This window comes from Giraffa tippelskirchi, chromosome 5 (genome assembly GCF_054371585.1).
Source record: "Giraffa tippelskirchi isolate mGirTip1 chromosome 5, T2T-mGirTip1v1.2.pri, whole genome shotgun sequence".
NCBI classification, from domain to species: Eukaryota; Metazoa; Chordata; class Mammalia; order Artiodactyla; family Giraffidae; genus Giraffa; species Giraffa tippelskirchi.
Window position 1 is genome coordinate 3,794,150 of NC_137279.1, and position 17,422 is coordinate 3,811,571.

General features: G+C 42.5%; 1 protein-coding gene and 1 long non-coding RNA gene across 5 annotated transcripts in view; one reads left to right on the forward strand and one right to left on the reverse strand.

Moving 5' to 3' along the window:
• The window catches only part of NEK7 (NIMA related kinase 7), a 139,284-nt gene that overhangs the window by 22,052 nt on the left and 99,810 nt on the right, over positions 1 to 17,422 (reverse strand). For all 4 annotated transcript variants that reach the window (XM_081492667.1, XM_081492669.1, XM_081492666.1 and 1 more), the window contains 2 exons: positions 16,007 to 16,115; positions 15,015 to 15,122 (listed from right to left, as the gene is read on the reverse strand). In XM_081492667.1, coding sequence (XP_081348793.1) covers positions 15,015 to 15,122; positions 16,007 to 16,115 — 217 coding nt within the window. The remainder of the gene's footprint in view (positions 1 to 15,014; positions 15,123 to 16,006; positions 16,116 to 17,422) is intronic.
• On the forward strand, positions 1,310 to 2,528 carry LOC145506971 (uncharacterized). Its single transcript, XR_014054476.1, has 2 exons — positions 1,310 to 2,081; positions 2,169 to 2,528. It is a non-coding gene; the product is annotated as an uncharacterized LOC145506971 (long non-coding RNA).

Here is a 17,422-nt window from a genome sequence, read left to right on the forward strand (position 1 = left end):
AATTCCAACAAAATCTATTAAGTGGCTCACATTGGTTTCATTTTTTAATTTTTATAAACATGGCTTGTATGTCCCAAATAATCAAGCATGACAATATAGTGATTTTAAAATACACAGTAATACATAACAATTGGTGGAGTATGTATAAAGCATACCTATCAACTTTTACAGAAACATCCCTAAGAATACTGTTGTGACTCTTAAAATTACAAATGATATAGTCACCAACCGTCAGTACCTTACTTAACTCCGACTTTAGAAAGAATAAAACAGAATTTTGTATATCAAAGGGTTATATAATAACAAATGTGAAAGGTCACTGACATCTCTGGAAGAACGTCTCAGACTGTTACGACTGAAACTCTGATAGACACAAGGTGCCCTGGATAATTCGGGGTTTGTTTTAATGTTAGCTTGTTTTGAATACACTTTCTTTTTAATATATTTAATATTTATTAAATGTCTTAAATAAGACATTCACATTCTATTTTCAAGGGCGGAAACATTTACGTGACTTTTGAAGGGAGAATCTTAAATCTCAAACTTAGATGGCTATTATTTCACCGTCATTTTGCCTAAGGCTTTTTGCCAAATAGAAAATAGAAGTTTGAGAACAATATTTAGAAATCTTACTTGCTTGAGGCAACAGCTACCAAACTGTGCTGCTACTCACAGAGAAACGGTCTTTCTCCCTCTTCTACCAATTTTGGAGAACTCCCTAGGAGTTCACAGTAAATCTCCTGAGAGTAACTCGGGATACTCAACAGGGGTGCTCAGGCAGAGGCAACAAGGATGGACCCAACCAAGTCAAGGCGCCGTCCGCAAACACATCGTCTTTCACAAGGCCGGCGTTACACGGGCTGTGAGCGGAAACTGGGCTGAGGGGAAACCCCACGGAACCATCCCTGCGCAGGAAATCCTACCGACACGGGAACCGCTTTTTCCTACCACTGGATGCCCTAATCAGAATGGATGGAAGGGGAGGTATTCATAAAACAGAGGAAACGAAAACAGGAGTGTGCAAACAGGAGGATAAAAGGCACTGAGATAAAGTGTGACGCGTTCGGATGCTATCAGAGGCAGAGAAGACATAAATGATTTAACTGCAGCATTTCCTGCGAAGACGAGTCCATTTGCCGATTCCCGCCGGGAGGAGAAAAGCCAGGCAACCTGTGGAAACGGCTAGGTGTGAGCAACGTGCCCTATCCCCGAGTCGGACACACACTCGCTCTGCGCCCCGGGAGCCGCGAGCCCTCTCGCCCGTCGTCTTCAGCGGCGACACCGACGGTGGGCTGACCGGACGCGCGCCGTCGAGGGAGGCGGCAGGTGCGACTCAGCTCCCGGTCCAGGGCACAGGGGGGCCATGACCGGCCGAGGGGGGCGCGACGGAAAACACTGAGCCGTGACGGCTCAGGGTTTACCAGACGTGACGGGGATTAGCTCCGGGAAACCTGCTGTACGTCAGGCGTCTGAGGCGAGTGTCGAGATGGAGGAAGAAACGCTCGCGGTTTACAGAGGTGAGCCCCGGCGTCACCCCTGGACCGCCGCACGGGGCCCGCGCGCCGCCGCCGGCCCTCGAGCCCAGGGGCAGGGAGGCCGGCTGGCGGCAAGGGCTCCGGGACACTGCACCTGAGCCGGCGAAGAGCTCAAGGCACAGAGGAGCCGCTTCCGGGCCGCTGCTGGGGGTCACGGGCAACCGTGACACCCGCAGCCCGCGCCGTGGCTTCCACTCGACGCTGGTTCTCCCGCACGTCGAAGGAGCCAACTCCGCCTATAAGCAACCGGTAGACGCGCACTTATCCCGGGACGCCTCCTCTTTCCGTTCTGCGTGCTGCTCCCCTCTCAGAGCGGAAATCCGAGCGGGCTACTCGCCTCGCTGAGCGACACCTCAGGTCCAGTGAGGAGGAAGGCTGCCTCCCGCACGTCGGTGATTCACGCGGCCGCGCGCAGCGCCGAGAGCGGGGCGCTGCTCCCCGCCGGGCGCCCTGGACACCGACCGACCTGAGCACAGGCGGGGTCCCTGCCCAGCCTCGCCCCCTCTACCTGACAGGGAGCCCGCAGAATTCAAGCACTAGGAGAAGGTGAGATGCACTGAATCTCCATGTTTAAAACTTAATGAATATATAATTATTTCCTAAAAACTCTTCTTAAAAAAAAATTCCTGACAGCTGTGCTGCCTCCAGCATGTGGAGACTCCTTACAGCTGTACAAGGGGGAGGTCCGGAGGGACGTGGGGAGACGTTAAAGCGACCACGCGACGCCCTGAGCGCGGAGGAACCTCAGAGGGCGGGACGCGCGGTGCTCTCCGTCTTTCCACCGCAGGCGGCAGCCCGCAGGACGGGAATGGGATTCACCACAGCAAGTACTTCTGTCATTTCAACCTCCCGGCAAGAGTAGTGAGGAACGGATGATAACATCGTAAAAAACAGAAAGGCCGATACCAGACAAAAATTGTTAAGAAATGAAAATGCTATCTGACCTTTCTTTAAAACATAGTAAGACATTCAAATATTAAAAAAAAAAAAGTTTTCATTATGTTAATTGACTTATTCTAGCTATATGAGACGAGTTTTACACGGAAAGCACTCTATTAACAATAAATACATTCGAAAATGTATCCTGAACAAAATGAAGACTGATGTTCACAAGTGCTACAATATGTTAAGAGAGCCAAAGAATTCTGTTAAACTGCTATTACAGAATATATGACTAAAATAAATAACTTACATTTCATCAGAATAAGTTACATACAGAATTTTCCCAATAGTTCAGCTAAACATTTAGCACTGCCATTGCTGCAAAGACTTGAACGAGAAAAAATGATGGAACCACTGAAATGTCTTTTTATACGGTTAGATCTGGGCTGCTATTTTTCTGTTTTGTTTAAGGGAGGAAAGGAAAAACCAGTCAGAGGTCAGGAAATATGTTTCACACCTTACCTTTGCCACGAGCTAGCCAGGACGTCTAAAGTTCCCTTTCTACTCACTCACCTCATCTGTAAGATGCAGTGATGAGGAAGATGAGCTCATTTCTGAGATCCCTTTGCTCTAAATTCTGTAGCACTCTTAAAAACCCTACAAATGCCCATACAAAAAGTGAAGTGGAGAAAAGTAATATATTCCTATGTTAAACTATCACCTAGGACAGCTAAGTCGGGTACAAACAAGCAAAGTCAGTTTAGAAATCTTGCTTCTTAGAATAAACTGCAGAAAAGAAAGCTTTGAACATTCCTTGTTGGGAAAACTGAAAGGACACAACTCATCTTAAACATCAATTTGATTTAAACATGTGTGTGCACCCCCCCCACACACACACACAACTTCAGGGAACAGGAATTAACTTTCATTTTTTCCCTCATACTCGTATGTCAGCCCAGAAATTATGTTGGCAGATTTCATGGAGAGAGGCCAAATTTACTTAATTGTAGGAGTATTATCTCAGGTCAGTACAGAATGTCTCAGTAGTAGATCAATATTTCTTCTATGAAAGACATTTATTAAATAAATTTTTCTTCTTTCCAGTGTAACTGATAACATTTTAAACCCAGATAATTTTACAGTTACTATTTCTCTGCTCCAGGCACTGTGTTAAATGGATCACATGTATTATCTTGCTGAGCTTTCAACAATGTTTATCAGGCCCCCCTGTACTGTTCAAGGTGTTGGTGAGCCAGAAGTAAACAGGCCAAGCCCCTCGTGGGGCTCACTGGCTAGAGAAATGGGGGCCATTTCATGAGATATTCCCACGATTATCTTGTTGTAGAGAAGAAGCATAAGGAAGTCAGGTAATCTGCCAAAGATGACAAAGCCAGTAAGGTATGGACCTAGAATCCAGCCAGGTCGTCCTGTCCATTACATTTCAACAGTTATTTTGTTAAAAGTGACCACTGTGAAACATGCCTGGGGAAAAAAAAAAATCTGAATCTTTCCAAATTAAGAAGCAGAGAACTCTTCTACAAGTCTCAGCATGTACACACGAAAGGCCACAGGTGAGGGTCAGGGATCAGTGCTTCTCTGCAGCTCCTCCGCTTCAAATAAATACTTGTGATGGTAGTTGAGAGGTTAACCATGCACAGTTTACAATTAGATAACAGCTTCCTCCCAGCATGATGATTTAAGTCACGAAAGGACTGAAAGTTAAAAATAAACCAGTGCAAGTAGCCTTCAATACTGACCAAGCATATGCTGCCTTTACGGCTCCATCTGCACTGAACTGAAGGGTGACCAGCCAAGGAAAGCCCACAGAGAGGTGCTAGGGAAGGTGTGGGGACAACAGGCAAGTGACCACAGGTGGCACCTGGCACCAGAAATGAAACTGCTTTCATGCCTGGTTCAAGAACACTAATTTTCTAAGTTGCAATCGGAGGATGTGTCACACTCGGAAACAGTGTGGGGAACATGAATTGTACGCTCAAGAGACCCCAGTGTGAAAATTCTGAGGCTGGCTGAACAGCGGCCATGCGTTTACCCTGCTGGCAACATCACAAAATCAGAGAACCATTGTCTCATTCTGAATGGCAAAGAGGAGTTCAAACAATCCTGTAACACAAACAACAACGACATCACAATTGCCCCCAAGGGGTTTCAAATATTTGTCCAGCATGAGGACCAGTCTCAGAGCATTGTAGCCAGCGCTTTGTAAAAACCCCTTCCATCCTCAGGAGGTGCAGCAAGCATATATAATAACTAAATCACACATGTGCACGCAAAAAGAAAATTCTCCATCTTTGCTCTTCTGGGAGACATTAAGAAAGCAAGTAAAATGCCGTATTAGAACATGATGAAGCCTTTTTTTCCCTTCTTTTCACTAGAACAAGCAGTGAGACAGGAAACACTTCACTGTATATAATAAGTGCAACTTTGGTGCAAATGATTTGCCTGAATAACACATAACTACTCTTAATTATATACGCCTTTGGAGTACATAATGTGGTTATATTTCATGGCAGTTTAATTTCTCTAAGTTTTGTTAAAATTACTTTCTATCTCTTATATTCCTGTCTATGATGTACTCAAAAGTATAAAGGGGAGACACCCCTGAGAATTAAATAAGCATTTGTAAATAATTTAGAAAAACAGAACTGTTAATAAATTAATAGTAATGCTAGAAAACGACTTTCTTGCTAGAAACTATTATTATGACAAGTGTGGTATTTTCTCCCTTGAAAACTAAACGTGTATCACCAATAAAGGTCTATAATAAGAAAAGGTGAAATTTTAATGCTAAAACATCTGCCTAAAAAAAAGCACTTAATTTCAGTAATATAAACATCGATTGAAGCCTCTGACCAAAACCATGTCACCGCGTCAGGTTTTAGGGGGAAGACTGTCAAGTGGACTAAACCAGGGAGCAGGCAGATCTCCACCCCTGGGGTTACACCCATGTGCATCATGTTACATGGCAAAAGGACTTTGCAGGTGAAAGTGATGGACCTGAAAACAGGGAGACCACCCAGGACTGTCTATGCCATGTGCAAGGATCTACACCTGCCACACTGGCCGTGAAGATGGAGCAAGGAGGTGGAGGTCATGCCCACAGGGGCTGCTTCTAGGAGCTGACACGCATACTCAGGTGACACAGGAAAGGGACAGGGGCCTTGGTCCTGCAAGACCAAAGACCTGGCTTCTCCCCACAACCTGGAGAAGTCTCACCTTGAAACTCTAGAAAAGAGACCAATTCCACAGATGCCTTGATGGCAGCCTAGGGAGAGCAATGCTGGAATCCTGACCCACCGAACTGTAAAAACTGTACATCTCTGTTGTGTTGAGCCACTATATTTGTGGGAATTTGTTAGGGCAGCAATAGGAATCCAACATGAATGCGCTAACGAGTCACACACCGCCTGGGCCAAGTCCAAGTGCTGAGTCAGCTGCAGGCCAAGAACCCACCAGGCGCTGGGGGAGACGGAAAGCTTGTGACCTGAAGCTTCCATGACTTCTGCGAGCTCACTGGACAGTCTGGGGACGGGATCAGTTCGGTCTTTGAAGGTTTTTTTTGCAGGGCGGGGGGGTGGAGGGAGAAGCCAGTATATTTACCATAAGACAAATGGAAGGATAAAATGATGATCTTGTATAATTTAAAAGCACACTGGTTGTTTACTGACTGCTAGGGACCCTAAAACCAGGTAATCACAACCACTTTAAAGACTTGAATTAGAGACATAGAAGAGAAAGCAGGTCACATGCTACATGGCACTCAGTTCACAGTTGATGTTTGAAGCTTGGTAAAAATAATTTATTAAATTGGCCAAAATAAGGTTCCCATCATGTGTCTGAAGCACAAGCTGGAATCAAGATTGCTGGGAGAAATATCAATAGCCTTAGATATGCAGATGACACCACCTTTATGGCAGAAAGCAAAGGAGAACTAAAGAGTCTCTTGATGAAAGTGAAAGAGGAGAGTGAAAACGCTGGCTTAAAACTCAAAATTCAGAAAACTAAGATCATGGCATCTGGTCCCATCACTTCATGGCAAATAGATGGGGAAACAATGGAAACAGTGGCTGACTTTATTTTTTTGGGCTCCAAGATCACTGCAGATGGTGATTGCAGCCATGAAATGAAAAGATGCTTGCTCCTTGGAAGGAAAGTTATGACCAACCTAGACAGCATATTAAAAACCTAGACAGCATATTACTTTGCCAACAAAGGTCCATCTAGTCAAACCATCTATGGTTTTTCCAGTAGTCATGTATGGATGTGAGAGTTGGACTATAAAGAAAGCTGAGCGCCAAAGAATTGATGCTTTTGAACTGTGGTGTTGGAGAAGGCTCTTGAGAGTCCTTTGGATAGCAAGGAGATCCAACCAGTCCATCCTAAAGAAATCAGTCCTGAATATTCATTGGAAGGACTGATGCTAAAGCTAAAACTCCAATACTTTGGCCACCTGATGCAAAGAACTGACTCACTGGAAAAGACCCTGATGCTGGGAAAGATTGAAGGTGGGAGGAGAAGTGGATGACAGAGAATGAGATGGTTGGATAGCATCACCAACTCAATGGACATGAGTTTGAGTAAACTCCACAAGTTGGTGATGGACAGGGAGGCCTGCAGTCCATGGGGTCGCAAAGAGTCAGACACGACTGAGCGTGAACTGATCGTGTGTATGTCCAGGAGGGAAAAATCACAGATTTACTGATCAAGAGAAAACTCACCAGGGATCAAGACTCTAGCATACCTCATGAATTATTCTGGATTTAAAAGTAATCCCTCTGCTCAGAATCTCCTAATTCAGAATGATGGACACACCCCAAAGCCATGTATGGTTCCCTCCTCCTTCCCTACCACCATACAGTCCCATCAAGAGAGCTAAGTACTCTTCAGGTGCAACAGCTACAAATATGTCACAAAAATAAACAAGGAGAGAAAGAGTACAAATCATACCAAAAAAATAAAAACCCCGAGGTGTTTTTCCTCCAGCTCTCGGTCCTCACTGCTACCAGTTCTCCTCTTCCTGGACACACGGAGGAATTACTGTGTCCAATCCTTTAAGATGAGCATGGACACGAGATTTGTTTTAGCCAATAAAACATGAGTGGGAATCAACCTGTGTTACATTCAAGCAGAAAGATTTAACTGAGAGCCATAAGTGAATTCTCCGTGATCTCTTCCCCTTGTGAAGATCACACAAGACGGAAGCCCCTAAAATGCCAAGTGACCACGCAGAGGCAGGGTGGCCACCTGGGCCCACAGCAGACTCGGGATAACCACAGAAATAATATGCTTCAGTGCTGACTGCTGTTGCTTCCTGCAGTGTGCTCTAACCTGTGCTTCCTGGCGGATTCAGTTAAATCCACCCTCTGATGCCCAGCCTGCCTCTAATTCATTCACTCAGGAAGTACTGAGCATCTACTCTGTGCTATGTCCTCTACTATGCGCTTGGGACATAGGAGGCGCGAACCCAAACCATGGAGACCCCGGTCCTCATGAAGGTGCAAGTGGTCAAGGAAGGAGAAGGAAACGACTAGGCACAGTGAGCGAGTCACACAGTGTGTTCGAAGAGAAGTCCTACGAAAAACAGAAAAAAACAAAACTGAAAACATGAGAAGGATCAGAAATTCTAGGGGTGGTGTGTTGGGGGCAGCAGATTTATTTTTTTTTTAATTTTAAATTAGTTTATCTGTTTTTTAACTTTACAATATTGTATTTGTTTTGCCATACATTGACATGAATCCACCATGGATGTACATGTGTTCCCTTTCCAGAACCCCCCTCCCTTCTCCCTCCCCATCCCATCCCTCCGGGTCATCCCGGTGCACCAGCCCCAAGCACCCTGTATCATGCATCGAACCTGGACTGGCGATTCGTTTCACATATGATAATTTGCATGCTTCAATGCTATTCTCCCATATCATCCCACCCTTGCCCTCTCCCACAGAGTCCATAATACTGTTCTACTTATCTGTGTCTCTTTTGATGTCTCGCATACAGAGTTATCTTTACCGATTTACTAAATTCCATATATATATATGTGTTAGTATACTGTATTGGTGTTTTTCTTTCTGGCTTACTTCACACTGCATAATAGGCTCCAGTTTCATCCACCTCATTAGAACTGATTTGAATGTATTCTTTTTAATGGCTGAGTAATATTCCATTGTGTATATGTACCACAACTTCCTTATCCATTCGTCTGCTGATGGACATCTAGGTTGCTTCCATGTCCTGGCTATTATAAACAGTGCTGCGATGAACACTGGGGTACATGTGTCTCTTTCAATTCTGGTTTCCTCAGTGTGGATGCCCAGCAGTGGGATTGCTGGGTCATATGGCAGTTCTATTTCCAGTTTTTTGAGGAATCTCCACACTTTTCTCCATAGTGGCTGTACTAGTTTGCGTTCCCACCAACAGTGTAAGAAGGTTCCCCTTTCTCCAGATTCATTATTAAATAGAGTAAGCTCAGGGATCGCCACCCGACTCCCACACAACGTGACAGGACAGAGGAGAAAAGGCGCCTTCAAACTGCTTGAAATAGCAAACTGCTGTGCCCATCTTCACTGCCACAATGGCTGCTGGTACTGAGGAGCAAGAGAGGATTCCTCTGGGTCAGTATCACAGGAGAGACGGGTAGTTCATTATGGCTTGAATAACAATCATATATTTTTTAAAAAATCATACATTTGGATTATTTTAAAATAATCCAAGGTAACAAGAGAAAACGCACACCTTGACTGCCATGTTCCTACTTCACAGGTTTTAGTTTCCAGTCTCGAAGGGGCACTTCCCTGGAAGGGTCAGCCCCAGCTGCGGGTCAACAGGAGGGTTATGAAGAAAGACCTCGGGATCGTGTTCACTTTTGAGTCTTGGGCACAGAGAACAGGCAAGTGCAGGGCAGGCACAAATGGTGCTTCCACCTGAGGCTCCTCAGCTACGTGCAGAGTGGGATAAGGTGACCCCAGGTGGAGGTGAGGAACAAGTCAGGAAACTGGCATAGTCAGGAAAATGCCACCAGGTACCGACCCAGCGCACCCACAGCGCCGGGCAGGGGAGCGCCCACAGGCCAGGAGGGACGCCTCACTGCTTCCCGGTGCACAGCCTGTCCACCCCCGGGCCTCAGGCTCCTGGACTTTGGAAGGCAAAGAGTCTGCACCCACGGCTCGCGCCCACCCGCTAGGACCTCAGGGAGCCCAATGACTGTGAAGTGAGCAGGACAGTCACACACATGAGTCCCGCCCTCCCAAGCACCGGCAGCTCCGTGAATGACTGAGTCCTGTCTGACCACCCAAACTGGCCCGGCCAGCAGACTGCCTAACAGGAGGCAGAAAAACAGGACTCGGTCCTTAAGTAAATGGAACAGCACGGAAGTACTGTAAACACAGGCTAATGTTTTCCAAATTGCAGGTTATAACCCACTAATGAGTTGTGAAATCAATTTACTGATTGCAAACAGCATTATTTTTAGTAACACAAAATAGAAGAGACAGTATATCAAGAGGAACCTCGGTTGTAACAGGGAATTTCCACTTCAGTCCTGGGAAGTTAGGTTCCCTGGGGGTCACGGTGGAGCTGGGGCTTCAGGGGCAGGGGTGCACTATCGGGAAATCTGGGAGCCCCTTATCGAGAGAGCTTGACTCAAGGGGGAGATGTGCCCTCATCACAAAATTAGAGATACACACACACACACACAACTCATTTTCTAACAAGTCTTACATCTGTAAGGTTGGTAAACAACAGGAAAGAACAGAGCAAAGTTTACATGTAGGGACATATATTTTCCAACAAGGAGTCTCCCAGCCACACCCTCTGACCACTTCGATACAAAAGCACTAAATGAAGATCTGACTTGAGTCCATGGAGAAAAGGAAAGGGGAAGCGGACAGAAAGTGAAGAACCCCAGAGAGCTCAGGCCACACACAGGGATAAACTTGGTGCGTGCTGGGCTGGTGCGCAAAAAGAGGTTTAGACTTTGCTCAGCTGCATGAGGCACATGCTAAGGGGCCGTCGAAGAGCAACAGAAGAAGCGACCAGCAGAGGGGAGCCCCCGAGGAGAGCAGACCACACTGGGCGTGCTGACCCCGAGGGCAGGGGAGGGGCACTGCTGGGTGCTCACGCCAACGCTGCAGAGCTGGCCCTGAGCTTGGAGGAAGGGGTGAGCCACCCCCACGTGAGGCTGAGGCCCCTGCCCTGCAAACCTCCTGCAGAGGCGCTCACCCTGCTGCAGCCCCTTGTCTGAACGGCCCTGTCAGCCTGGGACGTCACTCCCTGGCCTCTCTGTACCCTCTCACCCCCATTCAGACGCCACCTCCTGGCAGAGGCTGTGCCCTTTCTAAAATACTCCCCCTGCTGGTCACTCCGTGTGCAGGCCAACAAACCCTGTTAGTTCTTCCTCTGTTATTCATCTATTTCCTCCCACCACAAGGTGAGAACCATCAAGAGGAGGACTTCCTTGTTGAGGCTACGTCCTGGACCCTGGAATGGCACCCTTCTTTTCTGAATGAATCAGTTCAGCTGTTTCAAGAGGAGAAATAAACTGCTCATGACTTCCCTCTCCACTTCCCCTTTTTTCTTCTGTCTCCTCCACAGCACCATCACGTTCACAAAGGTAACTTGGCATTTATACAGCATACCACAGAGCTCAGAAAACACGTTTACCTTCACTTTATGATTAGGTTAGGGGCTGGTTAACACAGCACAGTTACTACCCACATTTCTACTTGTAGAAACCTGGAAACTAAACCTGAGAAAAGTGAACAAATGGCTTGACCAAGGTCCTACAGCACAGCGGACAGGTCAATCCAGACATGCGCCATCCTCTACAAACGTCCTTCTGCCCCACGTTCAGAACAGGCAAGAAGAAAGCATGGCGGACACCATGGAGGATACCATGGAGGCAGGCGTGTAGCCAAGGATGGAGCGGCCAGAGGACACCACCCCCAGAGGACCCAATGCTGAGCTGAGGGCTTTTCATGATCGTCCTTAGGCCACCGAGAACAGGCGAAGATTTGGAGGAAGTAAGATAATCAGATAATGTCTTTAAAGAAGGAGAGTTTCTCTGCTGGGAATATGGTAACCAGAATGGATTAAAAAGGAATATTACAAACACAGAAGGATCCTTCCCTAGTCCAAACAGGAAGTGCTTACAGTTTGAGGAGGACAGAAAAGAAAAGTGGAGAGGCTGGGAGACCGTCTGTGTGGTGGGGGCAGAAATAAAACTAAAGGCCTCTAAGATTTTTTTTTCCTCCAGTTTTGAAGATCTGGACATGACCTGAACGTCCAACAACATCATCTTTAGTATCTGTAATTTTTAACCCCAAATTTAAGGAATTATTATTGCTCCATGTTGACTTACTTTTAAGTGAAAAACTTGGTTATGAAAACTGGCTGGAAATATGATTGTCTATGTAACCTTATCTGCTACAGAAAATGTGACAGAACTAGATATTTTACTGCAGGTTGACACGTTATCATGGAATTAAATGATACAAATTAGAGATAGAAACTGGAGAGACAACTAAAAATTCAAAGACTTGATAATCTCTTAAGGATTGTAAAATACAAAAACTTTGGAAGTGTGTTCCTTATAATGATTAAATCAAAATAAGTGAAAAAAATTATTTTTGAAAAAAAGACATTTTGGAATAAACAAAGTATAAATGCATAATAGTAAGCTGTTTCTAGAAATCCTAGGTATTTCTGTCCTATTGACTTAACTTGACTTAAATTCCTGAAAAAAAATCTCCTTTACAAAATTATATGAAATTTAGCTGTAGAATAGAATTCATTCAAAGTAAACTTATTTGAATTTTCTTTCGTGAACATACAGATCTCTTTTATTTGTAGTCACATAATATTTAGACCTGAACTGTGAATAAATCATGCCCTACAGATTTAATCCTCAGCAAAACCAGAAAAAAAAAATGAACATACAATAAAGTATAGTTTATCAAATTTTCTGCAAGCAAAATAAATTTATACAGGTGACCACATTTTCAAGTACCTTTTGGAACCAATTCTTAAAAGCAATCTTTTATTTTTAGTTTTTTAAACGGAAGTACAGCTGACTTATAACAGGTGTACAACATAGTGATTCAGTATTTTTATAGATTACACTCCACCTAAAGTTATTACAAAATAATGGCTAAATTTTCCCGTGCTGTACCATATATCCTTAGTATTTATTTTTAAAGCAATCTTTCAAATTTGCTCTTAAAAACAAAAGTATAAGTCAGTAACACAGGAGGGCAATAATTTTTTTAAAGCAAAAATTATGGTCAACTTGTCAACAAACGTTAAGTCTGTGTCACAGTTTCTATCCTTGTTATCTTATACATATTCTTTGTTACCAAAGAATTTTTCCTGATTCTTCTACGTAAGATTTTTATTGGGTCTGAACACCTTGTTGGGCTCGAGTTCAAATTTTAATTCTTGATGTTCAACGTGCTTTGCTTAGTGAACCTCAGTTTTAAACCATCAAAACTTCTACTTCATAGAGAAGACAGGCAGAAATACGAGATGTTTTCTTATGTTAAAAATACTTTTCTCAAAATAACACAGAAAACAAAAATGCTTGGGAAAGAAATTATTTTCCTATTGATTCATTCATCAAAGCAATCAGTCTCATTGCTACTTCCTCACTGGCTGTGCCTCAGGTGTGCCTCAGAGTGTTTTATGATTACGGGCATCCCCAATTCATGTGTGTGTGTGTGCACGTGCACACACATATACACTACATATAACTACATGACCCTGAGTGAATTGGTTCAGATAAAAACTGACATCAGAAATTCTGAATTATTAAATCTATTAAAATTGTACTCTCTATAATCACATAATTTGGAATAATACATCACCTAAACCTAGAGATGCATATACATTTGTAAACCCCATTGAGAACATCAGTAAAAAGCAGTGACAGGCAAGCTAATGGAGTACAGTTTCAAAACTGTTAAGATCTGGGTTTCACATAATAATGCTGGATCCTCAGGGTCAGACAACTACAGCGTGTGCAGAGCGACAGCCCGCACGCAGAGCGGCACGTACACAGTACACACGCCTGTGCAGGAGCAAGGGCACGCGCAGTTGTGCACGCGAGCGTGTGTGTGTAATGATGACCCAGCATTTTTAAGTATAATAGATTACTGACAGCGTGCTGTTAGGACATTCCGTTCAGGTGAGTAACAAAATCAACACGGGTTATCTTTCCCAAGGGCCAGTGGCACTGGCTTGGAACAGTCTGAGGTTTTCTTCTCAGAAGTCCTCTACTATTTGCACTGTAAGAACTGGAACTTCCAAATAAAACTTTATTCAAGTGTTATGCAAATCCATGCAGTTCTCATGGAATTTCGTATCGAATTTCCCTACCCCCCTCAAAACTGCAATGTTCTGTGAGAATAAATGTGAAATAAAAGAAATAACTAAAGCAGTAATATTCAGCATCAGTTGAAATTTTATTTTCTTAAAGTACTAGACAAAACTGAAACTTGGTGTGAAGGGAAGAGTATTATCTCCCCACCACTCCTTAATCTAGGGTCCAATGCTCTCTCATCCACCAAATATCGATTATGTGCCACACACCATCCCGGATGCAGCAGCATCAAGCGACAGGTTCAAGGTCTCACAGAGCCTCAGCGACAGTCAGAAACCTTCACAAATGTCTAGTCACCTCATTTGGATGCTCATTTTATTATTTTGTCATTTAGGTGAAACTCATTCCTCACCAGACCATTTAATTTTTATTTCTCACTTAAAAGCAGTAATTTTAAAAAATCAATTGTTTTCAATGAAATTATGACACCAAAGATGAAGCATCATTAAATTAAAGCCAAATTATTTTTATCTTAATTCTTATTTTGATTGTTACCATTCTGTCAAAGTCTTATGTTACAAGGAAACTATGATTTGAAAACTTTCAGGATAAACTCTATCATTCCCTTTAAGTTATTCAATCTAAAAATTATTTCTTCCCAGTAATTGCTATGTTAATGGAAAGCCAGTTTACGTTAAGGTAATGTTGGACTAGCTACATTCAGTTCTGTTTTGGTACAAAGGACACTGGCATGTTATCAGCTCTAGAATCAGTAAATTACAAGTGTCTTCCACTTGTACTTTTACAGTTTAGGGGAGTATTTCCTCCTGAGCCACAGATCATCTGCAGGTCCCCCAGAGCAATCACAACCATGTATGCTACTTTAATAAATCTTCAAACTACTCTAACATTTTTAAATGGTCAGGTGAGGTCCCCTTTCAAGATACGGTTTATTCTTCATACTATCTTAATATTATCAAACATAAAATAAAAGGAAGGGTCCATGGCAACAGTTAAAGCTAGATTTGTTCACCAGCATTTCCTTTTACAACTGACTGCCTGATGGTCAAAGAGAGGTGTCCAAGTGTCACGTGAATGGACACATTATACCTGACAGGTTTCAGCTCAGGACCTGAGGATTTTTAAAGTGTTGATAGTTTTATTTAGACGATAAGAGCTGGCATATAATTCGTATGTCCCTTATATTTTAATCACATGGGTGGGGGTGAAGGGAAGGGGATAGATAACTGAAATTATACTGTGTCTCTTACCTAAAGAATGTGCAGCTGTGGTTTTGGAGCTGAAAAAACGGCCAAGCCCAAGGTCTCCAAGCTTGACCACCCCGGTGGCTGTAATGAACACATTAGCTGGTTTTATATCTGTGAGTAAAAGAAGGCATTGGGTGAAAAATGATGTCAGTTTAGATATATTCAAGGGATTAAAAATACTTTTCATTGTAGAACTTAAAATATATCTTAAAAATGAAAGTTTGAATTATGAACCAGTTATTTATTTTGAGTAACTTTCACATATGCTAGTATTTCTGAGTTCTCGGTCCTTTGATAGACAATCATCAATATAGGATGATAAGCACTATTAATTTTCATTTAAAATGCATTTTTTCCATTTTCAAATAAACTTCGGTGAAATTCAAAGCACAAAATAAATGTGTGCCCTTCTATCAATTTTAAACATCCTACTAAATAGTAATTTATTGACATGTTTACATAAACTATAAAATCAAAACAGATGCAGATAATTACTTAGATGACATTATTTTAATTGCTTAAGTCCACTGTACTGAAATTTTTTACATCCCAAAATGAAGGGATCAATGCCTCAGTGATGTAATCTTCACATATTTGGTCTGACCATTTGACTGAGAATCATGAATATATTAACGAGTGAATGCTGAACACTAAAAATCTAAGTAGCTATAAGGTATACTGTTCATTAAAAAAAAAAAAACAACTCTTACTTATGCATATGCAACTGCTTTCCTGCATCTGTTTTTTTTACTTTTACCAACATAACCAGTAAAAAAAAGTTAAACAGAAAAATAACTAATTCTCATTCTTATTTAAAACCAAGTACAGCTTTACTTAAAGGCTTATCATTCTGCTATTAGTAAGATTATAATTTGGAAATAAATTACCTAGGAAAGCATGATATTACACAATGACTGGAAGGAATTTATTCGTAACTTGCCTAGTACCCTGTGACCTTTAAACCAACATGAAAAGCTACACAAGACTGGACTCACCCCGGTGCATGACTCGTCGAGAATGCATGTGCTCCAATGCACTGCACAGCTGCACAAAGTATTTCCAAACAGTCCTTTCAGGAATTAGCCTCTTTTGTTTCTTAAAATGCTGTTTAAAAAATTAAAAATAAGATTAAAAAAAATTTCAAACTAGATTCTGACTTAAGTCAGAAAAACACCTATTCTCATCTACCTATTAGAAGCTAAAAAAATAAGATTTTTCATAGTGAAATGATACCAGGATTTGTACCTGATATTATACCTTAAATTTCTCCTACTGTATCTCAAGTCAGCACAGGCCCTATCAGGCTACATCTCTGTGATGTCCACCTGTTTCAAAAATTTAACATCCATATAAGGTGATTTCCTATCTAAAAGGATGTCAAATTTAAGAATAGCCAGAATAAGAAAGTCTAGAGACCTGGAGGTAATTATGTTCATTACAAGACAGTGATTCTCTTGACAGAAGGCAGTGAAGTAGAATTCCTTTTAAATACTGAACCACCCTTGGTGATTTGAAATATCACTTAATTTATTAAAAATTAAATAGATATGAAAAGTTTTCATGAATATTTCCACTGCATATTCCAAGTCAAACCTGCACTTGGCTCTGAATGAATAAAACTAAACATGGGAGCAAAGCATGACGGGAAGACCCGGGCGGGAAGCTGAGCGTGAGCATCCTCGTTTGGAAGGACTGCACCGTCATGCATAAGAGGGGCCGCAACGGAGTCACCGCAAAACCCAAGGGACATATGTGTGCCCATTTTTCGGCATTATATTTGCCAGAAGAATATACTAATAATATGCTTATTCAAGAACAAAGTTCTTAGTTGCATAGGATTTGTAAGGATTTTTTACATAAAAATTATTTTTCAAAACCAAAAATGTAACTGGTTTCTTAGCAAAATTTGTAAATGACCAACATGAAAAAGTATTGCATTTAAACAAATTTTCAGACAATTTTAACTTTTGTATATTTACATAGACATCAACATTTAAACATGTGCTTTAATGCACTGATGATGTGACATTTCAACAAGTTCAACCGTTTTGATTTTTTGGTAACAGAATATGGAGAAATGGTATTTCAGATGATTCCAACACAACACACTCTGTCAGTCCCTACCCGTGTGACCAGGTGAGGGCGGGCTGAAAAGAAAAACAATACAGGGAGAGAAACCCGCCAGCACGCCTCCTTCACGCTCAGCACAGGATCAGGTCTACTGACTCACAGGCACTCAGTGACCAAAGGATAAATAACTCTTCAAGGAAGAGCAAATCACCTTAGGTTCATCTTTATCAGGACACATACCATAGAAATGAACTTATCAGCAACTTCAATGGCCATTACATCAGTAGCAAAAAAAACAAAAAACAAGTACCAATCAGATGACCAGGTAATTAAAAAGCAGA